The sequence below is a fragment of the Callorhinus ursinus genome, unplaced genomic scaffold (genome assembly GCF_003265705.2).
Source record: "Callorhinus ursinus isolate GAN/ISIS: 27379988/994484 unplaced genomic scaffold, GSC_fseal_2.0 scaffold15, whole genome shotgun sequence".
Lineage (NCBI taxonomy): Eukaryota > Metazoa > Chordata > Mammalia > Carnivora > Otariidae > Callorhinus > Callorhinus ursinus.
In genome coordinates this window covers 34,895,966-34,921,996 of record NW_027397077.1, presented here as the reverse complement: position 1 = coordinate 34,921,996, position 26,031 = coordinate 34,895,966, and the positions used below count along the sequence as shown (strand labels likewise).

Sequence of the window (26,031 nt, the reverse complement as noted above, 5' to 3'; positions counted from 1 at the left end):
ACTCCTTGCTCCTCTGTGTTTCAGCAGCACTGCATGCAGCGCCTTATTGACAAATACCTGGGGAGGAGCCGGGCTCCCCACGAGACCCCTCTGATGGACCCACATCGCCAGAGCCCTAAGAGGAGTGTCTCCTTCCAGTCTACCTCCTGGCTCCAACACACGACCAGAAGCTCTCTGTGCCTCCCTTTCCCCACATGTAACATGAGGAGACCAAAGGCACCTACCCTCGCTGGGCCACTGTGAAACGTTACTGCACATAACCAGTTGGAAAAGGGGCCTGGGCTATGGGAGGTGTTATACACAAATGTTGACTGTAATTACTATTTTTCTGCCCCTAACTCTCCTCCTTCCCTTTCCATCTCAATTAGGCTGTGTTCACCTAGTCTACACTGCATGGCCTTATGGAGATTTGGGGGACCGATCTCTGCTCCGGTCTGTCAACGTAGTTCACAGACTGATGGTAAAGACCTTCAATGGGACACTGAAGGTCAAGTACAGAAGCACAGCCTAGGACCATGGGGTGTACCCTAGCCAAGGCAGTTTGGAAGTGGGTGGCAGGCATCTTGACAACAGAGGCTTTTTCTGAGCAGAGAGGCGGCATTCAGTGCATGGTGGGATAACCCAGTTCGATTATTTCACCTGACACGGGGTCTCTTTCCCCATCCTCACTTCCAAACCGTCCTATTTGACTCAAATCAATACAACTACCTAGGACTCCTATCAGAAACCCCAGGACTTGTTTCTAAATCTTTCCCAGTGATTATCAGGACAGTCGAGGTGTGCTCAGTGAAACTCTGCTTTAAATGAAACTTCGTTCTTCTGCACTTTCAAGAGCATTTCATTAAAAATCACAACGACTGATGACTGCTCTTTTCTCCATCTTCTGCTGCTGGGTGATTTGGCTGGATCTCTTCCATTTGTCCCTCCAGATCCACTCTCTGCCCTTCTCCATCCTGCTCTGGCCCCAGAGGCCAACTCGGCAGATTATACCAAAAGGTCCCCGTGGCCTCTGACCCCTGGTGAGCATCGCCAGTGAGAAGCTCCAGCAGAGGAGAAGGCAGAAGGATGGTCAAGTGTTTACTCTGCTGGTTCCCTTCTGCAAGCTCACTGGAGCTGGCTCGGAAGAACAAGGCTTCTGCCAGGAGCCCCCCACTCCAGCACGCCTCTCCCCACCCAGGTTCCCGTGACCACGAGCCCCTGCAGCTAGGACGAACAGTGCACTGCTCCCGTGAGTCCTCACACCCTGACGATATCCACGTCAATGGTCTTTTTAAAAAAAAAAAAAGATTTTATTTATTTATCTGACAGAGAGAGACACAGCAAGAGAGGGAACACAAGCAGGGGGAGTGGGAGAGGGAGAAGCAGGCTCCCTGCGGAGCAGGGAGCCCAATGTGGGGCTCGATCCCAGGACCCTGGGACCATGACCTGAGCCGAAGGCAGATGCTTAATGACTGAGCCACCCAGGCGCCCCTACGTCAATGGTCTTTTGTGAAACCTTCTCCAATGACCCAGTCTGGATGCCACCAATTTTCTGTCAGGGACTCTGGATGACAAGTTTATATTATTTTCTCCTCGTCCACATGCCAACCACCCCTGAAGAAAGCAACTTACGTTGGAGCTGGAGTTGATGACTTTTAACTCGGGTGATTTAGGCCTGTGCACAGACTTCCCGTCTTGGTCCTGCCCCGCCTCTTCGGAAAAGAGTTCCTTCCAGGGTGATTCCCGAAGATGTTTGTCCACAGATACAATGTGTCCCTCAGTTGTAAACATGTATTTGGTTCCAGATTTGTGGACTGGATTCTCCTCATCAAATAGCTAGTAGGAAAGGAAAAAAAAGAAAATAAAAAAGATACAACTGGTAATTGTAGCACATTGGGAACAAACTCAGTCGAGTATGTCCCAGACTATTCAGGAAGTAGAATTTGCTGGGTCCTCAGGCTTTTCAGTGACAAATGGGTGAAAAGGTGGTTCCCAACTCTGGCTGCAAAGCACAATCACCAGTTTTGTTTAAATCCAAATGCCTGAATTTCCCCCATCCCATCCCACCCTGCTCGGACCTAAAGATTCAGAAATCCTAGGGCTGAGCCCAAACTTGCATAGTCTATAAAAGCTCTTCCCTGAGAGTTGTGGCACTAGAATTCTAGAACTATCCCCTCCTCGCACACACCTAGGTCCTACACTGGAAAATGTTGGAAGGAAAGAAGCAAATGCTTTATCCTTCACCATATCCCAGGGCCTGGCACAGAGCATGCCACCCGTGCCATCATCCCACTGATTCCTGTCAGAACACAGGTGGGGCTCTGAGGACAGAGAGCAGTCCTTTCCTTCAATAGGAGGAATGTGGCAGGAGCATCCAGAAAGAACACCTAACTGAATACAGGACAGGTCGGTGAGGGGAGGAGCCAGGTGTCTAGTAAATGTTAAATGAGCAAACATTCAGAACAGAAATCTCAGTGATGGAAGAAACCTTACAGTCACCTGAAGTACTGTACAGATGAGGAAAAACGAGACTCGGCACAACTTGTCTGTGTTTCCACAGCTAACAGGAAGTCTAGGTTTTCTCGCCCCAGACCCTATGGTCTCTCCTCTAGAACAGCCTAGGACATCTCCTTCACTCGCTCTAGAATTCACCCTGCGAACACCCCAGGCACCACGGGCTGCTGAACAGGGATGCACACCAGGCTCTTATCAGCCTGCAGCGGCCAGCCTGGCCTGGAGGCACGCACTGAGAGGGAGGCCTAGGCCCGCACGGGGGCCTGACGGCAGGCCGGCCAGCTTCCCATGGGCTGGACGATGTGGGCGGCTGGGGGGCACGCCTCCTCTGCAGTGTCCTGTGAAGAGTCACACCAGATTAGACTGGTAATTCCAAACCTTGGCTCGGTAGAGAATCACAAGTCACTTGTCAGAATTACAGATTCCTGAACCCACTTTCTGTCGATTCTGATTCAGGAGGGCTGTAATTTTAACATGGGCCCTAGGGTGATTCTGACCCAGCTGGCCCCCGGGCCTGGGAACCGGGAACCTCAGTAATGCAGCCTATCACTACTCCCCTATTCCCTTTGAATCTCAGCCTCCACACTGCTTTCCCACCAGGAAGCCCTGCCTCTCTGTGCCTTGGAAGCATCCTGTTGCACAGAGTCATACCGAGTACAGCCGTAGAGAAGGTAGGCGAGTAGCTGCGTGCACAAGCCACAGACACCATGTGTGCACGCTGCAGAGCAGGGGAGTGGAAAGAGCACTGCAGAAGGAGTCAGGAGCAGGACTGAAGCCTCAGCGATGCCCTGAAGTCACCCTGAAAACCCAGGCAAGTCACCTGACATCTCCATGTAGACAGCAGCTCCCACAAGGGGAAGAATGAATGCCGACAAACGACCCCTTAAAGGTTTCCTCCAGGTCCCGTGACTCTCTCTCTCTCCACACCCCTGGGAATGTGCGCGTGGACAGAGAGCCAAACGGGCTGGGGTCTCGGCCAAACTCACATGCATCAGAAGACTTAAGAGCTGCAGACACTGCTGACTTCCTCAGAGACGCCTTCCCCGACCACCACAACTCATGTGTGCGGGTCCTCTAGCAACCGTGACTAGCACTTCAGACCAGTTGTTAATTGTAAATTCCTTTTGTTTCCTTGACGATGCCTCCCCCCACGAGATTAGAAACCTCGGCAGACGACGGCAATACGCTCTTGTTTTGATAGCACTGTGTCCCTGGGCCAGCACATGTCCAGCACGGAGCCATGCTGGACATGCGCTAGACAGAAGACCAAATGAATGAATGCATGCTCCAAGCACTAATCAACGTTTCTGGGGTTCGCCTTCTAACACACATACCAGATACAAGTATTTACAGGTCTCACTGAGAAAGAAGCTCTCCATCCGGTCCTCTTTGGATTTGTCTATGACGTGATGCAACGTCGCATACCCACACCTACAAAAGAAGTTTTGGGTTAGTCCTGCCTCTGCTGCTTTCCTACCTGCTTATTAATTTAAGAAGCGGAAATAGTCTATTAACAGAACAATCAGCCAAATTATCAAATGCCATATGAAAAACAAATCAGGTTAGGTTTAAGAGCTATCCTTTTTCAGCCTAGGTTATTTGCAAATTTATGAAAAAGTGGTTTGGCTGCTAAATCATCGGGTTAGTTATAGGGGGAAAGAAGAGGGGGCTGGTGGAAGGTATTTGCCAAGCACTTAACATGACACCAAGAAAATGACTGGCAACAAATTTAGGACTGACAGAAATTTTTTGTCCAAGTATCTGTAGAAGTGACTTATCATCAGATAGCCTAAAAAAGTATTTTGTAAGAAAATACTTAAAATACACTGCTAGGTGAAAAAAAGCAGGTCACAAAATTGAAATATAATTTTAACATATATGTATATACACACATTATATATACAAATATATGAAAATGATCATAAGTACATAAACTTAAATGTTGATTGTGGTTATCTACACACGGAGATTACAATGATAATATTCTATCTCCATATCTTCTGTACTCCCTAAACTTTTTAGTACATGTATTATTTGTACAACTAGGAAAAATAAGTTACTTAAAAAAAATACATAGAAAAAAAGGTGAAAAAAAATAGCAATTCCCACTATAAGGGACTGGTCCTGGTATACAAAAAGTAAGCAATTTCCCTACAGAACTAACATTAATGACCTGTTCTATAAATTAAAGTGCAAAACAGAATATTTCCCCAGAACTAAAAATAAATCAAAAGTGGCCAACAGAAAAAGGAAGGAACTTAGGAAACTAACTTGACTTTTGTGTACTTTTCCAGACTCTGCAGAATATCCATTCCTACGTGGAGGTAGAAGGGATTCTTGGTTGCCTAGAGAGAACATGAGAGAATGTGATCCAGCAAGGGCCTGGAAAACATGCCATCAACAAACATCACGGTGACTGCAGGAACCTCCCGAGGAAGTGAGTCACTGGCCAAAGGCAGGCACAGCGCCCAGCTCACGTTACCTTGAAGGGTCACAAATGTTACAGAACTACGGTGTTCTGTTGGTTCACGTCAAAGTACCCGTACCATCTGTTTAACCGTAACCAGGGCTGAGACAATCCGCTCCAGGGTAGAACGGTACCCTGCTCTGGCTCTCCTGATCCCCGTCAGGGTCAGACACAAAATAACAGTACCGTGTGTGAGAACAAATCTAGTTTCTCTTTCGCCTTCGAACTCTCTAGAAACTTAAGATGCAGGCCCAAGGACGCAAGACATTGCCCCCATTCCACTTATAGAGCCTTTTGAGGAAAAGCTAAGAGGAACAGGAAGACTTTCAAACAGGAGGCCCCCACACTTTCCTCTTGAACTGCCCGATGAACTCAGTCCTTAGGGTTGCTTACTCTGCTGTCACGTGCTCTTACACAGTTTCACTAGGAAACCAATTCTCTGCAAAGATGAGACCACTACTCCACAGTTTAAAAGCTGGGGATCATCTTGAAGTCACGCCTAGTGCCCGCCTGCAGCGGCAAATGCCAACGCCTATGTCTGAGGGCAGCGGTCTGTGTGGGAAGAGAGCACAGGGAATGGTCTCTGAAGGCAGGGCCAGGAAGCTCTAAGAAAACAGTCAACGGGAAGCAACTGAAAATAGGAAAGAAGAAGTGACAGAAATGAAGAGGTATGAACCCAAAGGCAACAGACCTAAGCTTAAGAGGAGACTCAGCAGCACCCAGGCGTGGCCTCCTTGGAGCGCGCAGAGCCGGGCTGTCCACCCAGCTCAGAGAAGCAAATTCGGAGGCTATCCGTGCCCTCTTCTGAGAGGTTATCTAAGGTTCACGAGGTCTCTCTTTGCACGTGAGGCCTAAGACCAGTTTCATAGGATTTCTCCCTTTTTCATCTAGAAGCAAATGGCACGATTCTGTGTTAATTTTTTCTTTAATAAATCCTAAACACAGTACTAACTCTACTACGAGAACTCATAAAAGTAAGTATCTTCTTGTGCGGGCTTGCCTCTGCAGGCATTTGTCACAGGTCCACTGAGGTGCACTGAAGGCCGACTTTGCAGAAAGCTGCTGCATTTGTGAATGGATGCAGACTCTCCATCATGTGTATAGATGGAGGGCACGCCCAGAGGTAAAAATATCTGCCTTAGACTGCGGGGGAGACTTCACAGTTAAAGTGACAATTCCTCTGGCATTAAATTTCATGGAAAAATGAACACTGTATGTTTTGTTTTGTTTTTTAAGCGTTAAACAAAAATAGACATTCAGATAAATCCCAGATGATTTCCTTTACCCAGAAAAAGAATTCCTTTGGTCTGAAGGATGATTACACAGACCAGGGTTCCACAGTGCATGAGAACAGAACTGTATCTCAAAAAGAGTTCTTTGGCCAAACACATCTGGAAAACACGGAGTAGTAAGTCCTCTTCCATGTTTAAGGATGTGAGAGAGAAAAGCCCTATGGTGCAGGCGCGATGGGCTTTGCAGAAGGTTAGGTTCAACACCTCCATGTGTGACCGCAGATGTCTTCTCTGTTCTGTGGAACCGGGAATCACACTCAACACCAACAAGCCTATGATTAGGCAGCATCCATCTCCGAGTCACCAGCAAACACCACAGTTCTACCCCAATCAGCCAATGTCTGCTAAAAACCAACCGCTATAGGTCCTGCTAGCATTGAAACACAAAGTCTAGCACCTGGTAGAGGAGATATGTAGACTCCACTAACTCCGGTCTCAGTGGATAGAAGAGCACGTCGGGGGCCTGGAGCTGCCAGTTATACCTCTCAGGGAGGGCCCCGTAGCGTTTCCAGATGGCGTAGTAAAAGGCATGGAGGCAGATGGCATCTTCCACATCTCCGATCAGAACCTAAGGAGAAGACGCTTTTCTCAGAGTGGTAAGACGTGACACAAAGGCCCTGGGCTCTCCCTCTGCCCCCCAGTTCTTATCTGACCTGGTTGGAAACAAACCAACCCAGAAGTAGCAAGCCAGAAAAAAGGATGCCCTCCCTAACAGACCATCCGTGCCAAACTCATGGGAACTGCATAGCACAAGAGGTTAACTATACTTAGGAGCAAAGAATAAACAATTAAGAGACAGATGACCCAAAAATCACATATGGTTACTTTTCAGCCATGGTTTTACCCTTATTTAGTATGGCTCTGTTCCAGATCCTGAGGACTAATGTCACAAACAGAATAATCAAGACATACTGTGCTACTAACCTCCCAAATCCGGAGGAGCCAGAGAATACTCTGGTATCACAAAAAGAAAAGAGAAAACACAGAAACCCTTGGCAATGATTGCATTTTCTTGGCAAACATGGTTGCTGAATACCTGCAGTCCAGGGAAGAAGGCCTGCAGAGAATCAATCCAAGTGTTCATCAGCTGCCCGCTGAACATGTTCACATTCACGTACAGCGGCGGGTCTCCTTCTCCTTCGTTACAGGCTTCCCGACTAACGGGTGAGCAGAGCAGGCAAAGGTGAGAAGAAAGATCGCTGACAGCCCTCCAGCCCTACTCCTCCCGCAGCCCCTGGTCCTTTAACTTCAATGGCATCAACATTAACATTTTCTCCTAACTCATTCTTTAAACCTTTGGAGATAAAATGCCTCTACCTGTGGATACCAGACTCTAGCATAAGGTAACATCTGCCATAGAATAAAAGTGCTGAACTTAGCCATCGTAACTGATCAGGGCTTTCACTGTGTTTTGCAGAGGGCACTTGGACATTCCAAATGGCTTACAAATACTACCACATAATGCGGTATCTAGCGGGGTCTTTGTTGGATTTGACCTGAGTGGAAAAGCCTGGTTTCTTCTACACAAAAAAAGGATCTCTTCTCTAATAAGATCCTACACCAGGGGCCTGAAGGAACGCATCAGAGCAAGATGCTTAGGGATTACTGCTCAATTTAGGTTGGGACTTTAAAAAAGCAAAAATGACTGAACCCTGGACAAATAGCCTCTTACTAAAACACAGCACTCACACAAAGGGTTCCTACAACAGCTAACGTAGAAATGGGTCCAAGAAAATCCCAACATGCAGAAACTCAGTAGCTATCACCTGCACTGGACATTTAATATACAAAAGCATACAAAGAAAGACCTAAGGAAGTGAGGTGACATCGAGGTAGAAGCCACTGCAGCTCTGAATGGCACTTCTCCCCAGCCCTCCTGATTGTACAACTGGGTAGTAGCAAATAATGCTGTTTTAAACTACAGCGCGGGGAAATGTGGTAACTGTCCTTTCTCTCGTGAGGTATAAAGACCAATCCGAACGATTCTTTGGAAAGTAAAAGAACCGAAATAACTCAATAATGGTCCTGTATTACAGCTTCATATGCGATGAAAGCCACAGTGAAACACAGGCACGTGTCACTCCTTGTGGCAACCAGTGTCCACCATGGCCCCCGAAGATCCCTGACTCCGGGCAGTCACAAAGGCTATGACTTGTATGGCCCCCTCCCACACTGGACCGCGGCTGGTCTGAGGGACCTACAGAGCCAGGCAGAAATGTTGGTTCATCATTCCAAACTTAGGTCACAAAAGCACACTTTTGGCCTCTCTTTCTCTCTCTCTCAGACCACTCACTCTGGGGGAAGCCGGCTGCCATGACCTGCCTACAAAGAGGTCCACGTGGCGAGGAACTGAAACCTGCCAACCAGCACAGGAGTGAGCCTAGAAGGGGGCCCCCCAGCCCTGACCGAGCCCGGACACGGCTATAGCCCCTGCCAATAGCCTAGTGACAACCTTGCGAGACCCTGGGTCTGCTCAGCGGCTCTTGGCTTCCTGACCCTTGGAAACTGTGGAAGATAATGTTTGTTGTTTTAAGCCACTAAGTGCTGGGGTAATTTGCTATGCCGCAGTAGAAGCCAAAAACAGATCTTCACCCCCAAATGTCTGCCCAACAACTAGGAAGTGGGAAGATGAATGCAGAGACCACAAGACGCGGTGGATTCCCGTTGAGAACACACCCTACTTGTTTTACAGGGCAAGAGAGGAGACACACCCTCTTCTTAAGTAGTTCTGAATACTCCGGTACGCAGCATTAAACATCTCGAGGTCTTCCTTCTCTCCAAAGAGAATGTAAGATTTCAAGAGGTATTCATAGAAGGAGTCCAGGCCAGCACCCAAGCCACTCTGCTTTCCAACCCAGCGGCCCGTCTGAATGTTCACCACATTGCCTGCAAAAACAAACAAAGCCTATCAGGCCCCAGGTATCTGGGGACGGCTCCTCCTCCAGGGTGCCCTCCAACTCTGGCCCCGCCAATCTCCCACACCCTGGGCCTTGGCGGAAAAGAAGGAATGAGCGCTTGGCCCTCGCATTTTTATCAGTCCCATCAGCGGCACAGAGAGCCAGGAAATCTTTCTCAATATACGGTATTTAAACACTGGGACAAAACTGGGGAAAACACTTGAGGCAAGAGAAAAGTAAATTTGTCATTTTGCCTTTCCAGATTAACAGTGCATTTCAAATGCCAAAGGAGTGTTCAAACCTTTGACTCAGTAATGCCATTCCTGGCAATTTATCCTTAATGAAAAAAAGTCTTTAAGAAAAGGTATTGTGTTGTTCATCAAGAATTATGAACTGTATGATTTATATTATCTGTAAAATGGGGGGAAAAAAGAACAAACAGAAATAATGCAAGTGTCCAACACTGTAAGAGTTAATGGACTGTAGATTTTAAAGACGGTAGCTATGAAAACAAGGTAACAACTTTAAAAACCTGAACTGCCAAATGCAAGGCAGAGTAAAAATGCCTATTTATATTAGAAGTTGAAGGTATATAAACATTGCACATGCCAGACTGAAAGGACCTATGGGAAATTTAAAAGGTGACAATTTGTGGTGACACTGGCAAACCATTTGGTGGTGGGGTGGCAATTTGGGCAACTTGTTTATTTCTACCAGTGTTGTTAAACACAACAAATATGTAAATAAATTTAATAATTTAAGGAATAATCAAAATCACTTGTGGGGCGCCTGGCTGGCTCAGTCAGTGGAGCACGAAATTCCTGATCTCGGGGTTGCAAGTTCGAGCCCCATGCTGGGCACAGGGATTACTTTAAAAAAAAAAAAAAAGTCACCTTTAAAAAGCAGTGTTCTTGCAATGATACTCTATGGCTCTAGGACAACTAATCAAGGTACTTCTCAATGATAAAAAAAATTTTTCTGGGGCACCTGGGTGGCTCAGTTGGTTAAGCATCTGCCTTTGGCTCAGGTCATGATCCCAGGGTCCTGGGGTCAAGCCCCACATCTGGCTCCCTGCTCAGCAGGGAGTCTGCCCCTCCCCCTTGCTCATGCTCTCGCTCTCTCTAATGAATAAATTAAAAATTTTTTTTTTAATTTTTCTCAGTGTAAGACAGTTTAAAATAATATCTTGAGTTAGCAAAAAACTAGTAATTATTGAAGATGAATGATGAGTACACAGGGATTCATTATTCATTATACTTTCTCCCTACTTCTGTAGGTTTGAAATGTTCCATAATAATTTTTTTAATAACATCTTGACCAAACATTCTCAAGAGGAAAAAAAAAAAAATCCCACCTAATATAGGTTTAATCTGGCCTTTCGCCTACTACCACATGCCTAGAGTTTTTTAAAGGAAAAGGCCACTCCACCGGTACCTCCAAACGCCTATATTTAGAGCCTTATATTGAAACAATATAATCTGCCTCAGAGGCGGTTCTTTTTATAGTATTTCCATTAACAATTATTTTCAAGTGGAATATGCCAAGGGATTCAAATCAGAAGGGAATCCTCAAACAGCAAAAGCATTATTCTTTCCCATCAAACATTACAGCCTCACTCTAGGCAGAAAGTCCCACAGAGAAATTAGACATGGCAGACACGAAGGGCCATTCTCTCTGAGGTGTCCATTGTCAGGTTCAGTGGTACAGACAGAAGTAGTGGCGAGCAGGGAGAACCCCAGAGAAGAGGAAAGGAAAGGGGGTCAGATGTACCCAGTCCCAGTGGCCTGAGAAGGTGCCACCACACCTAATAATCCCGTATCATTGCTCCGCAGGTCCCAAAGGGCTTTCACAGCACGTCTGGCCACCCACTCAAATGTAGAATCCCCCAGGAGTCGGCTCAGAATCCCAAATTCCACCAGGAGGGAACCAGCGCCTGCTGTGCATGTCTCATTATTGCTGTCAGGAGGAACTCCTGTCTTTAGATTCACCTGGGGACAGGAAGAGACAAAGGATTTGTGGCAAGACTTGTGAGGAACCCTCAGGGCTAGAAGGCCAGGTCACAGCCACTAGATTCAACTACTGAACCAAACTTAATGCAGCGTGACTCAGCTCACCGCCTCCCATGTCACACCTGAGATAGATATGGGAGTTAAGCTTAAACGACACAAACAAGGCAATAAGAACACTACGCCTTGTTTTAATAAGAGCAAGTCTTAGGGGGATGGTTACAACGCTGTGCTCTAATCCACCTCTTTCCAGCACCAGGCTTTGGTATTAGAAACAAAGGCCAGCTGTGGAATGCCTTATCAGTTTTAAGTGAGCTACGAGGAACTCACCCCTGCTCAGCGAACATAAACAAATCACAGACTGGCAGACAAGGGAGACACAGGAAGAATGTGACAGCCTGTTTCATCACTGAGGCTCTGTGGGCTGGCAATTCTCTGCTGGTTACCTAAAAGGCTGACTCAATTCCCAAGGGAGTTCTGAGCTCAGCAAATCGGGTGCCACAAAGACAGAATCGCATTCCAGATCTTGCAGTTAAATCAGCAGCTCACTGGCTGGGCTGGGCAGGCTTTTATTTGAAAGATCCACGTGAAGCACTCCCAAGAACAGTCGCCAGGATCCTACAGTACACACATGAGGGTCTCTGCGGGAATGCACTTGAGTCAGAAATAAAGACAGATCCCCCATGCTATTTGGTAGCAGGGGATACAAATCTCACATGCTGAGGAACTTCAGGATACTGAGCCCAGGAACCTAGTAAGTTCCTTAAGGGGAAGAATCAAATGTGTCAACAGTATGCCTGGCACACAGTAGGTGCTCGGTAAATGCTGAATGAATTTAAAAAACATCCTGCATCACATTTTGGGACAAATTCTCTCAAGGACACAGCTTTCCTCTTTCACATCACCTCCCCACTTGCCCCAAATAAATGTATCAAAAGAGTTTTAATTCAGGAAGATGGTGACATGTCCAACTAGTCTACCTACCCGAGGATAGGGGATCCCTGTCTTGGTGTTTTCGAAGGCCGGCAGGAGCCGCACAGCCAGGTCATGGGCCATGTGCAACAATTCGTTATCATAATCCTTAATTGTCATGTCACCAAAGGGCTGCTTGGAGTCAGTTATTATTCTGTGGGCAGAGAGGAGGCTTCCTAGGACCCTAAAAGACAGGATGACAAGAAGAACACACAAAAACAATACAATCATGTTGCTTGTCAATGCATACAATCTGGTTCAGACTGAAAGAAGCAGCCTCAAATCCCTTGAACTCAGAGCTGCCTGGAATCAGAGGGACTGAGCTTAATGGCTTCTCGAAGTTCCTTCCAGCCCTGATAAACGACCGATTTTTTATTAACCACATCATTGAAGGTGGGGGGGCAGAGAACCATTCACCTGAGGCCGCCAAGAATAATCTCACTTAAAGTAATAACTAATGGCCGGCAGTCTTGATCATCTTATCGGAAGGGAGGGCATTAGCCAGTCTCAGAATAAACATTACCTTTCAGTATTAATAAATGACTCTTGATTTCTCTCACATGGGGAAAACACGTAACCACATCAGAAACAGGAAAGGGCAAAACACCAAACACTAAGTAACTTTCCCAGTGTGGGCTGCCCAACAGCTGAGAAATTGTCCACGTCCTGGTGAGGAGGCAAGGTGAGGAGCAGGAAGAAACCTGCTCGGAGGCAGAAGGCCAGCAGCTCAGATGTATGAACCTCCGGAGCCAGGAATCATGCACCGCTCCAATGACCTCAAGCTGACTGCGACGTGTGTGTGTCGGCACAAATGTTTTCATAGCTTTAATTTTAAATAAATAAATGATACATCTGGAATGGTATGCAGTAACACAGTTTTCAAAAAGTTTAAATAGTAAAATAGTCACAACATATCAACCTAGATAGAGGCAAGATACAAAACTGTGTATTGGAACATGGGGGAAGGTTGGGAGGGGGGCGGTGGGCACGAGGTGGGGGCGGGGAGAGAAGAGAGAGTGGCACATGAGGGGGAAATACACCCAAATGGTACAGTGGGTGGTAGGTAAGATGGGAAACTTTCATTTCCTTCAGAAATGTGTTGGGGTTTTCCTAGGACACAGTGAAGGAAGGAAATGAGACCAGACACCAAGTGACAGTGAAAATCTGCATTAAAAGGACACCCATCTCCAATCTTCATTAAAGCTTGAGTCTTTTCAGCCCCCAATGTAATTACTTTGAAATGTCAATGGTTCCACTGTTGATAAAGCCCAAAAGGGAGAGGAGAAATGGACACAGCGCCCATTAGGTCCCCCACAGACTCTCTACCTGGATCTTACAGCTGGCAGAGCCTCACAGGAACTTTGCTGCTCACACACACAAAAGAAGCCTTCAATCCATTTCATGTACTATTTTACCTTATCGTAGCCTCAAAGACTTGGACGGTAGAATCTTTGTCAAATGAAACTGTGTCGATCACTAACTTGACTGCTTTCTGGAACTCAGATGAATTTCCCATTATCTTTAAAAAAAGGAACACAAAGCATTACAACAGCTTGAAATGACACTGAGGGACCACTTAGTCTAAATGTCTGTACAAGGTTTTGCCACCCATGGGAGGAGCAGAAACACAAAGGTAGAAAAGCACGGTTATCTCTTAGAATATATTCTAGGACAGATGGCAAGCCCATCTCCCGCAACTCAAGAATCCTATCTCCAAATAGTCAAACTGTGAAATAATTCCTCATGAATCATTAGTACCCCTCACCTTCCCACTAGACTCTCCCTCAAACTTCAGTATGATCTGATTTAGCATGCAAGGCACTAGAGTTCCTAAAATTCTTGAAATGAGTAAAAATAAATCCAAAAACCAAAGAAACAAAAATATAACTTCCCCTATGCTCCTCAAATAAATCGACAGCTTGGGTGCTTGGCTCCCAAGAGACCAAAACATCTGGAAAACAGACTTGTTGCTGGTTATCCAGATGTCTAAACACTTTGAGAAATAGTAGCATTTTCTTTTGGAGCACAGCATAAAACCAGTGGCATTCAAAACAAACAAGACATACAAATAATCAGCTCCGTGTCCTTTTTTAAAGAGTGATCTAAAATTATAATTCCTATTTTGGGTGCATGAATATGATCTCATACAAAGCTGCTCTCTCCTATAAGAAGTGCAAATTGGGAATAAAATTTTACAGATTAACCGAACCAAAACGCTTTCATTCTGTTCAAAAATTTAGGACAATCCTGGGACTTTAAGGACATCACAATGATACACACACAAAAGAAAAACAAATAATTTCATCCAGACACTATTTCTTTCAAGTGTGCCTTATTTCTAGTATTTATTGGTATAGCGCATCTTTTTATTCCCCTCTTCATTGTTACTATTCCTAAATACAGACGTTTCTTTCCTGGCCTTTAGTTCTTTCTTTTTAAAAGATTACACAATAAGGCTACAAGTCACAGCCAATGGTCAGGGGACTGCTATCTTCTCACTGTTTCCACAGCACATCTGTTAGAGCCTGTTTAAAATGTTAGCAAGAGAACAAGAAAACCTCAACTGAAGTAACACCTGAAAAATAAGCCTGAAGTGCTAGCACGCCAAAGCCCGGATATTCTACAATGAAAACCACAGAAGTGGCTTTGTTTCCTTACAGATGCTCACCAGCAACAATATCTGTTAGTAGCTGCAGAGGCTGATACAATCTCAGATCAAGTGGAGGATGGTGAAGAAAGCCAGCAACTTTCAATTACATATTCTAATTTACCATTTTAGTCACACAGCTAAAGAGTAAGCAGGCTGTAAATCATTCACTTATGCTTAAGAAAACCTGGACTGAACAAAAGAGTTAAATCGGTTTCTTTACTGCAGGACTTCTCAGAGCCTTTAAAATTCTGATCTACCTTGTAGCTCTCCAATAATGGGATGGGCATGCAGAATTTCTCAAGGTTCACTTGGGAACAGAATTCTTCTTTTGGGGAATATACCCTTAGAAACAGTGCTGGGAAATGCCGAATTTGGAGAAATTCATTTTTTGAACACATATTTGCACTCCTACTATGTGTGAGACACCATTAGGTGGAGAGTGCAATGAGTAATAGAAATGAGGTCTCTGTACTTCCTGAGCATGGCACAGGGGTAAAAAGATACAATGAAGGCCAAAAAAGAGAGGTCAGGTGCGAGAGAGGTGCTCCTTCATAATGTATATGAGTTTTGGGACACTCTTTGAGCAACACCTAAAAGGCTGAGTCAGCCTCTGGTATCTTCAACAAGCTAACGATAATTAGGTTGAGCAGACTTGTCTGGGCACATTGTGATCGCCCATGATGGATGACTGAAGTGGAGCAGCAAGAACCCCAGAAGGAGAAATTGGGCCACTAAAATGCTATGCAGCCACAGGCTGGCAGAATGAAAGCCCAGGGCCCCCGCAGACCCTGGGCCCAGGAGGGCACTGAGAGATGGCTCAAGCTCCTTCCAAGTCCTAGTGAGTCTTCGGCCAGTGGGCTCCTGAGCAGCTGTAATACTAACTTAGCTAGCATTACTCACGTCCAACCCCTGCGAGTTTTAAACTTTTCTCAGCAAAGTTCAAACAGAAAAGAGGACATTATTAAATGCAGGGTCTGGGCTCGACTACGGGAAGAATTCTCTAATGGTAAAGGTATGCTGGATAATGAAGCGGAGCAAAGAGGCTGTGCAATCACCTTCACGAAGGAGGATCTAACGTACTACGCTGAAATACAGTGCCTTGGAAGCCAAGTGCTGAGAGGCAGACTGCACGCACGGCACGCACGGCGTGATGGTAAGTACCACACCACAGTGGCGTCCTGCTTGCAGTGTGCTTCTTCATATCCGTTCAGAGGTCTCCAGCTTCCAGACTCCACGAGGGAAACCACGGGGCGCTGGGGGAAAAGGCAGCACCCAAGTTGGCAGCCCCAGTGGGGACAAAACATGGAGTGGCACGCAGAAAGGAGTGTTTCTAAAGAGCTTGCGTGATGGCCCGGGACCAGGGCTCAGGACACACTGTTGGGGAGCACGTAGCCGGATGCGATTTCAGGAGCTTGTCTTTTACTTCTCAGATCTTAACTACAGTAACTGTCAACTTGAATGGAATGCTCTACTGATTCCTTTATTGAATAAAATAGTGGGAAACTGAGAGAAAAATAGGTTTCCCCCAAAACAATCATACCTTCTTCTCCATTTTATTTAGGGGAATCACATTTCCACTCCTTTAACCTTGAATGCTTTTCTCGCCCTCAGCATTAAGGTCATAAAAAAAACAATGGCTATCAAAGCTATGAATACATTTTGAGTATCAGGTTTCCTGGAACTCCCATCCCTGGTGGAAACTAGGGATAATCAACCCCAAAATATCTTAATTAATGAAAAAAATAATAAGGCTAAACGCTTACTGCAAGTGTATCCAACGCATCAACAAGAGTCAATGAGTAATTCCCGAGGACATCATTGATGTTCAGATTTGAACTGAAAAAGAAACAAAATTAAAGTTAAAGAAAGGTACTTTATTTTAAAAGAGAAAAGGACAATAAAACTAAACACCCATGAGAAACTAAAACTGTTGGCAACTCTTATTGATTCAGGGACGATTACAGGTGGGTCAGTATGGCAGCAGTCTTTCTATCTCCTAAGTGACCATTTCTAGAGTGTCTGCAAGTGGACTCAAGTCACCCAACAACAGAGACACACTGATGATGCTATTGTGGGAAGAACATGCAACAGGAAGTCCGGAGATGGTGAACCAGAGTCGTGCGCCCTCCCTGAGGTACAGTTTTATCACCACAAATCACCTCTCCAGCCAGCTTCAAAGAGCTCTGATTTCAACACTAGGAATGGAAAAAAGAAAGACCCTGTCATGTGACCTGCCCATGACCCTTTATTTTATTTTTTTGAAAGATTTTATTTATTTGTTTGAGAGAAAGAGAGAGTGTGTGTGTGCACACAAGCAGGGGGAAGGGCCAGAGGAAGCTGGAGAAGCAGACTTCCCGCTAAGCAAGACTCCATCCCAAGACCCTGAGACCATGACCTGAGCCCACGGCAGATGCTTAACTGACTGCGCCACCCAGGCGCCTCCCCCCCCCCCCCGCCCGGCAATGACCCTTTAATATAGAAATCAGCCGCTCCAGCAGGTTACACACAACAGGAAGCAAATACCTTCTGTGATGGCCTGATTACCACTCACTTGTGCTTTGGTTGGGGGAATAAATTAACCTCTTGATCTCATTTTCTCATTCACATCTCAAGGAATCCCCATCACCTCCACCAACTAGGAGGGGCTGAGCCAAGGCAGGACTTCTCTGCGCTGGAGCTGCACCCTCGTTTCTGCCCACACGTCCTGTTCCCACAGTCAACGCGGATTTCCCTTCTTTCTGAAGCAACCTTAAGACACCGACTTCAGGCCTGCAATGACGGGAAAGCTCCCCAGTCACTGGGACAGCTCCTTACAACACTAAAGCCAATGACGAGGACAAAGAATAGGTCTGGGAAGGGCAGGGATGGAGCAATTGTGCAGCTTGACAAACTGCAGGGACTTCAGTAATTCCCCAGTCTCATTCCCACAAGCCCAGAAAGGAAAGGGCAAAAGCCTAAAAAGACGGAAGGAGAGAAAGAGGACACACCTGTTTACTATTAAAGACCAAAGCGAGAAGCCCTAGCTTTATCTTCGACAGCAGATTCACTGAAATGATGGCACCTTCCAGCACAATCCGTAGACCACTGTAGCCAGTCCTTGAGTCACTCGAATGGGGCCTCGTCTTGCTTCCCCTGTTTTGGACGGCCCGCTCTGCTCTCTGAAAGTGTACCCTCCAATGTGCCTTGGTCGGGTGAATGGCCTTACAATGATGCAGGCACACACAGCTTCAACACATCACAGCTGATCCTGCGCGAGCCTTTCTGTTGCTTTGTTGTGTGCTGTTGTTACCCCCACTAAACCTAGGACAAAGAATTTAGAGCTAACTTTGAGATACATTGTCTCAAACAAGCTATAGAATAGAAGGGGCTATCGAGGAACCAGGGTTATCTCGCCCCTCACAAGCCACGAGGCCAGCACACTGCACGGCTGAAAACTGCACCTGCTTCTTCTATTTGTGGATTCTTTCTAAATAAAGTTATATAATTGTAAAAGGTCCTCTAAAGACGAGAGCCATGGGTTAAAATAAGCACTTCAAGGGCAGTACCAGCCAGAAAGGATACAGGAAATGCCGAAAGTTGGAGGAGAAGGTCAAAGACAGAGAGATCCTCATGCTCAGTTCTGCCAACTCCAGAATATTCTGTCGGGTTTAAATATTTAACTGCATTGCTCTGTGGCTCAGAAACAAAGAGTGGGTTCCCACGTCCCACCTCATTGGAAAATGGCTCCCTTGCCACTTAGCTTCCAAGCTGGTTGATGTATAAAACACCCCAACTGCCCTCTCCTGAGCTGTACCCTCATCTGGGCCAAGCTGTACCCTCACCCTCTCCACCTGCACAGGCCTGTGGAAGGCAGTACGAATTCTGACCACTACACTCCTTCACATGTTTTATAGTACTTTCCTGTTAGGCTATAACTAAAAAGGACCCAACTTTACACTACTTCTCAATACAGTGCCCAAGCAGTCACTCAGAATGAACAGTTATAAGAAATGCCACAGTAAGGGCGCCTGGGTGGCTCAGTTAAGCAGCTGCCTTCAGCTCAGGTCATGATCCCAGGGTCCTGGGATCGAGTCCCACATCAGGCTCCCTGCTCGGCAGGAAGCCTGCTCCTCCCTCCCCCACTCCCCCTGCTTGTGTTCCCGTTCTCGCTGTCTCTCTGTCAAATAAATAAATAAATAAATAAAGGAAGGAAGGAAGGAAGGAAGGAAGAAGAAGAAGAAGAGAAAAAGGAAATGCCACAGTAAAAAAATAAAAATTTGGAATAACCAGGTGGGTTCCTTCTCTCTACTCAGACAAATCTCCTCAAAAATCTAAAGTGTGCATTAAAACACTTTTAATTATTTTCTACCAAGTAACTGCTATACACTCTTTCAAAATGTGCCATAATAGAAAGAAAAGAAAGAGGGGTGTGAAGGAAAATGCAGATTCCATAAAATCCTCTTGGCCTAATAGCACCATATTACTGTGATTCCATTTATTCCAGCCCACGATGTAGGTATAAGACTGTGGCCTTGTTCTTTGCAGATTGATCGATGGTCGGCCTGACTTATCTGCTAAGTGCCTCAAGCCAAAAGAACTCAATCTTCCAGTACAGGGCTAGGCCCACAAGTACACGTCTTTCCACATCACCAGCTGGCTGAACCACGATGACCCAGAATTAAACTCTCCACTTAATTTACCACGTGTGCCTGTTCATGACATTCGCCCCAGTGTGAATTTATAAGGTTCTTATCACCCCAAAACAGAGCTGAAAAAACTACAACCTTTGGCAGGCAATTTTTGATTATACAACTAACAAAATCAAACATATGGTTTAAAAAAAAAAATCTCCCACATATACTTAACCTGTACCAGCTGTTCAGAAATCTACCCGGTGCTGGGTAGGCACATTGGTAATACAAGAAACAGTCTCTGTGTCAAGGGACGGATAATCTGGGGAGACACGCCAAAGGGAAAGGAAGGTGAACACAGAACAGTACTCAATTCTGAAGTGATGTGGAACAGCAGACCAAAGAAAGGAACTGAAAGGAGAACCAAGTAAAGCAAGGAAAACCGTCTTCAAATAGAAAAAGACTTAGGTCTGACTCTGAAGTGGGACAGGAGGTTAGAAAGAAAGAAGAATGCACAGGAGTCCATCTTAGGCTAGGGGTGCCTAGGAATGGGTCGGTTTGGTGGCCAATATCAGTTGGGGTTGTTCATAGATTTGCTTTTTTACCAAACAGCAAAATGGCTGGGGAGGAAGCAGAGAAGGATCATGTGCCCAAGGCCTGAACTATTGTTATCATTCACAAGATTACAAAAAATATAATATCCAAATTTATTTGAAGAAACTTTTGAATTCGGGGTGCCTGGGTGGCTCAGTTGGTTAAGCGACTGCCTTCGGCTCAGATCATGATCCCGGAGTCCCGGGATCGAGTCCCATGTCGGGCTCCCTGCTCAGCAGGGAGTCTGCTTCTCCCTCTGACCCTACCCCCTCTTGGGCTCTCTCTCTCAAATAAATAAAATCTTAAAAAAAAAAAAAAAAGAAACGAAGAAACTTTTGAATTTGGATCCTCCAATCCAAATTGAGGCTACAAGAATAACTGACTTTGCATATTAATCTGTAGCTAGGCCAAAAGATTTGCTACTATCAAGTATTCCGGTTTCATTTACTTCACGTTAACTCCTCACCCTACCTACAGTCAAGACAAGCAAGACAAGCCTCAAGTAAATGTGACTAAAAAGAAAAGATACACAGGTTGAGTGCCCATATTTTGTTTCTGTACTTCCTACATAATATCTAATGGTTTTGTCACTCTATATTTTAAATGCATCATTAGAATACACTTGACAACTATCATTAGAATACGTTTGATTTTTTAAAATCTGAAAAATTTGGGGGCTCCTGGGTGGCTCCATCGGTTAGGCATCTGCCTTCGGCTCAGGTCAGGATCTCGGGGTCCTGGGATGGAGCCCACGTCGGGCTCCTGCTCAGCTCCCTCTCCGTGTTCTCTCACTCTCACTCTTGTTCTCTCTTAAGTAAATAAATAAAATCTTTACCCCCAAAAAATATTAAAAAAATAAAATAAAATCGGAAAAGTTTCTATTGCAGGTTATCTATTTTGGGGATGTAAACATATCCTATTGTTTCAGAGCCAGAACGACAAAGCTCTGGTTCTAAACTTTTCCTTGAAAATACTAGCCTGAAAGGAGTTAAGTTAAAGGAGAGTAAAAAAAAATTAACTTTCCACTCTTTGGAAGCAGCTAGTGTGAGGGGTCTACTCAAGGCCATCATAACCCAAGTTCTTTCACCTCCTCAAAGACACCAAAGGTTTATCAACTGAAAGGTTTTATCAACCTCTGGGCACAACCTTTCCCAAATGCCATCCCCCCGATATTTCAAACTCCATCTTTCCAACAGCAATACATCTGTCTCAAAACAACCTGACCTCAGTTTACCCACACCGCCACTGTACAATCAAACCAAGACACTCATCAGCAGACTTCATCCCGAAACAAAAGCCTATGCCACCAGGAACTACCACAGGGACCAGCAAGTTAACCAAGTGCCACGTCACCTTGCTGGAGAGGGGCTCCAACTCACCAAAGGGTTCCTAAGGTTCATTAAGAAAAGCATCAAAATGTCATCGACTCACTCTCCTGATTATAATATTCCCAATTGAAAGTGTTATTATAAGTCCTCATTAAACTGCTTTCCTTAGGTCCACACCATAAAAGGAAATCTGAGGAAAAAGTCTGTGAGAGAGAATAGGGCACTTACTCAAAGTATTCTTTCCCTCCTTATAATACCATGAGCATTCCTGAGAAAATACAAGTAAGACCCAAAATATGTACACACACTTTGGTTTCAACAATGTAAAGTATGTGTAGGCATATGGGCGGGATCTGGCAGGAAAAATAAATTAAAAATAACTGTTTGGTGGGGTTTGAGGCTTATTTTTTTCAAATTTTTATCTTTTTTTCCTCCAATAACAACAAAAAATGAGATCCAAAGAAAATACACAGGTATAAAGTCTGTACAGTTAAGGACTAACAATTAACTTATTAATTTCCTAATATCTGGAAAGGCCCCAGCAATTTTTATCAAAACTCAGTAAAAAATTTTTTTCAAAAAAATAAAAAACTGATAGAAAATATTTATACGCATAAAGCCTGATATAATGAAGAAAAATAACTCATCAGTTTCCTATAATTTTAAAAAGGTCCAGTCCTTTGAAACTAGCTTGGACTGTGTCCCTTGCTTCACTAAAACTCATGCTCCTCAAATTGTCATTTAAGAAATGATTTTGTAGATAACCAAACCATTGTTTTAAATTCTTCAAGCCCCTTTGGTATTAGGGGCTTCCTTTTCATAACTTAAGGACTGGACTCTTCCTTCTACCAAGTGAAGGAAGATACATCCCCAAAAAGTCCAAAAGCACCCATAGAATGTGGGGCCAAGGCAATGGGCAGCCCATCTCCACTCCCATCACCCAGAGGAAGGTAGTCACCTATCCTGTCCAACAGGGTCTGTGGCAAAACACACCCATTCCCTCCAGCTAGAAGGTCTTCAGCTGGGTGTGCTGTCCTCTTGGACTCTGATGTCAACAGCAGTGACCCTGGAAGCTTGGCCTCCACAGACAAGGGTGGTGGAAGGGGAGGACGGGCTGATCTTACTGGACAGTCCTGCCACCAGAGTGGAGGAATTTATGGGACAGATAAAGGTGACAGTCAACTCAGCGGCCAAGGAATCAAACCCTGAGTATCAAGACCCCAAATCAGAGCCAGATACAGTCTCTCTCTCTCTCTCTCTCTCTCTCTCCTGTAAGTTTCTTCAGCCTAAAAAGCAGCCCCTGTAAATGAAGGAGAAATGTTGTAGCCCCGCTCTGCCTCATGATCACGGGCTGGCTTTGGAGAAGTCCTTTCCCGTAATCAACTCCTGAATTTTTACATGGGGCTGGGGGGCGGGGGGATGAGGGCTTGTTTTGAAGCTGCGTTTACAAGGGATTTCATTTTGATTATATATATATATATATATATATATATTCCTCTGGAGAAGGGGTTCTTGGAGATGAGTCTAAAGCCCCGGAAGCTACCCTTTGGTACTGCTACCGTCCCTTCCTGTCTCTGAGCCTCAGTTTCCCCATCTGTAAAAAAAGTCTGCGCTGGACAGCTATCCTGTAACTCAGAGATATCGGAAGAATCAAGAAAGAGAACAGCCACAGGCCCATCTACACACACCCCAAGCCCAGGGGGACCCCCGGGGGGTCGGGCAAAGGCACTGCGCGGGAGGGTGTGGCCCCAGGCCCCTAAACGCCGTGGCATCCCTTGGGGGACCCGGAGGTCAGAAGGCTGCATCCTGACCCGGAGGACGGAAGGAAGCGCGTGGGGCGCGCCGGCTACTCACGGGTCCCCGCGATCAGGCCCTCGGCCGCGGCAGTGGATGGGGTTGAGCTCGTCCTGGGGAAAGGCGTGCGCCATGTAGTTGTCGTAGCCGAAGACGAACATGCCCCGAGCTAGGTCGCGCATCTGGGCGCGCAGCTGCGGCGGGAAGGCGCCGCTGTAGCGCTTCTCGTACTCGTCCGGGCCGCGGCCCCGGCCGCCCAGCACGTAGCCCCAGTGGGCCGGGCCGCACACGCCCGGCTCCGGCCGCCGCGGAGCCCGCCGCCGTCCCGCTGCCGCCGCCCCGGGACCCGGAGGCTGCAGCCACGACGGCCCCGACGGCCCCCCGGGCCGGCCCGCGGGCCCCGACGCAGGAGACTCGGGGCCGTCGGGAGCCCTCAGGCGCTGGAAGCCGAAGCTGAGCGGAAAACGCTGGTAGAAGCCCATGCTGGGCCCCAGCCCGAAGACGAGCCACAGCACTCCATGGAGGCCAAGCCGGAGGAGCACCAGCCCCAGGACAAGCGCTCGCCATTGCATGGTCGCGCGGGCGCCGCGGGCATTATTTTAAAGCGCGGGGAACCTCCCCCGCGGACCACCGCACCCCACACCCGCCCCGCAGCCCCGCTCACTTCCCCTTTAAGGAACTCCCCCGTGACGCACCAGGAACCGGCCCATTGTCCCCCTCCCCCAGTCCCTCGGGCCGGCCGGCCTGGCCCCGCGTTCGCCCGCCCAGTCGCCGGGGATTGGCCCGGCCCGGCCCGGCCTCGTGGGGCGCGGCCGGGGACTCCCTTCGGCGCCATAGGCCGTCCGGACTTCCGCAGCGCCGCGAGGCCCCGCCCCATCATCCCGCCCCGCCCTCGGGGCCCCGCCCCATAGTTCCGCCCCGCCCCCTGGGCGGTCGGAGTCCAGATGGGCTGGCGTGGCGAGTAGGGGCCGCTCGGGCTACTTGCGGAGGAAACTTCCAGCCAATGGGAGCGCTGCACGGGAGCACCAGTCGGACGCCGGACAGAGACTTGGCCCCCTACCCGCCCGGCTCTGGGTAAAGCCTGTCTCCCGCCTAGCTGGGACCGTCACTCCAACTCTAGGTTAGGGATGGTTCCAGTTAAAAGACGTAAGGAAGAGAAGGGAAACGGGCATTTCCTTATAAAAAGAGCTACTTCTGCATTGCAGGGGCAGGATTTTTAACAAGATCATTGTTGTTTACGGTGGGGGGTGGGATACTACCTGGTAGCTCCAGACGGCACAAAAAAAGGTATCCTGAATTCTACTCTTTTTATCAGAACACCATAATTTTTTAAGAATCGCTTACTGCGATTGTAAAACACATATTCCCTTATCTTGTACTAGACCTAGCAAATGCCAGTGGAGGGTCCTGAGAATGTGTGTATAACAAGAGCTCTTGGGCGATTCTTAACATCTGGCAATTTCAGAAATGCTGAATTAGATTACATTGCCTTTGTCTCGGAAATAGGAGCTTAAAAAAAAAAAAGAGGGTAAGAGTAAGGTGGCCGCTACCACCGAATTATTTTTGCCAAATCTATTTAACCAGGTCCCCTCCCGCCTCTGCTACTCCCACTGTATCTTTTGTGCACCACAGTAGCGACCTAACCTTTGGGTTTTGGACAGATTCTTGGTCAAAGCACTTTATCCATTCTGTATCTACTTTCTATAATTAAGAAGGTTGCAAATACCAGCTCTGAAGGGCTATGGCTCTCATGTAACGATTCAACAGTTTAGAGGTTTTTTCTTTTGTTTGCTACATTTGTAGATGTCTGTTAAGGTGTTCCCTCAAAGTTAGACCATGTGCTTGTTACACCAAGGTTTCTGAAAAGAATGGGAAGCAAAGCCTGATGGATGGCCCAAGTCAGAGATTGGCTTAGTGACCAAAGGAGTGATTAAGAGGATGATAAAGTTGTCATGTGGCACAATCATCCCATTTTCAGAGTCAGGGGACTTTTTTAAGAGTTTATTTATTTGACAGAGAGAAACAGTGAGTGAGGGAACACAAGCAGTGGGAGAGGGAGAAGCAGGCTTCCCGCTAAGCAGGGAGCCCAATGCGGGGCTAGACCCCAGGACCTTCAGGAGACTTTATGCAACACAGAGGAGGTGTATGTAATGGGGACGCAGAAGGAGCCCAAAGAAACATTGTATTACAACTCTAGGTAACTGGCACCTGGTAAGACCCCTTTTTTGGCTGAGCCTTATTCCTCCCCCCAAAATCCTGAGAGATAGGCCTGCCCAAGCCTCAGAGTATAAAGAGAGCTTGAACCAAGGTCTTTTGCCTACTTCATTTACTCCTCTGTGAAAGGCAGCTGGGAACCCTGCTAGAAATCCAATCTTAGGGCTTGATCCTGGACTTTCAGGTCTGCCTTCCAAGGACTTGAAAACTGAATGTGAACATTAAGGTATGTGTTGTTCCCTTCGTAAGCTATTTTATTGCAAATCTTAAAAGTTTTAAATTTGATCTCGCACCATGGTCAAGTGCAGTCCACATTAATGACAGCTCCTGTCCTCGCATTTGGAGACAAGCTCTAATAAAAACAATAACAAATTTCTTTTCATAACCAGAGAAAACCAACTTCTGAGAGATGCTTTTCCTGGTAAAACTGACAGTAGCTGCCAATCGTGTACGTCTTATGGTTTTCAAAAAAAATTTTTTTAAGATTTTATTTATTTATTTCAGAGAGAGAATGAGAGAGAGAAAGCACGAGAGGGAAGAGGGTCAGAGGGAGAAGCAGACTCCCTGCGGAGCAGGAAGCCCGATGTCGTACTCGATCCCAGGACTCCAGGATCATGACCTGAGCCGAAGGCAGTCGCTTAACCAACTGAGCCACCCAGGTGCCCTGGTTTTCAAAATTTGTTTAATCTTCACTGAAAGCACTGTTAGGCCTAT

General features: G+C 46.5%; 1 protein-coding gene across 2 annotated transcripts in view; it reads right to left on the bottom strand.

The window, feature by feature from the left end:
• The window catches only part of EDEM1 (ER degradation enhancing alpha-mannosidase like protein 1), a 29,011-nt gene extending 5,189 nt beyond the window's left edge, over positions 1–23,822 (bottom strand). The window contains exons 1-11 of one of the 2 annotated variants that reach the window (XM_025884866.2): positions 23,164–23,819; positions 16,541–16,613; positions 13,543–13,646; positions 12,140–12,311; positions 10,954–11,137; positions 8,964–9,138; positions 7,289–7,409; positions 6,650–6,820; positions 4,765–4,838; positions 3,828–3,924; positions 1,612–1,815 (exon numbers count right to left, since the gene is read on the bottom strand). In XM_025884866.2, the coding sequence (XP_025740651.1) occupies positions 1,612–1,815; positions 3,828–3,924; positions 4,765–4,838; positions 6,650–6,820; positions 7,289–7,409; positions 8,964–9,138; positions 10,954–11,137; positions 12,140–12,311; positions 13,543–13,646; positions 16,541–16,613; positions 23,164–23,675 (1,887 nt within the window). In that variant the 5' untranslated portion in view covers positions 23,676–23,819. Of the gene's footprint in view, positions 1–1,611; positions 1,816–3,827; positions 3,925–4,764; positions 4,839–6,649; positions 6,821–7,288; positions 7,410–8,963; positions 9,139–10,953; positions 11,138–12,139; positions 12,312–13,542; positions 13,647–16,540; positions 16,614–23,163 lie in introns of those variants that run through there. The other variant, XM_073901574.1, reaches the window with a different exon arrangement.
• Between the last annotated feature and the right edge of the window lie 2,209 nt (positions 23,823–26,031).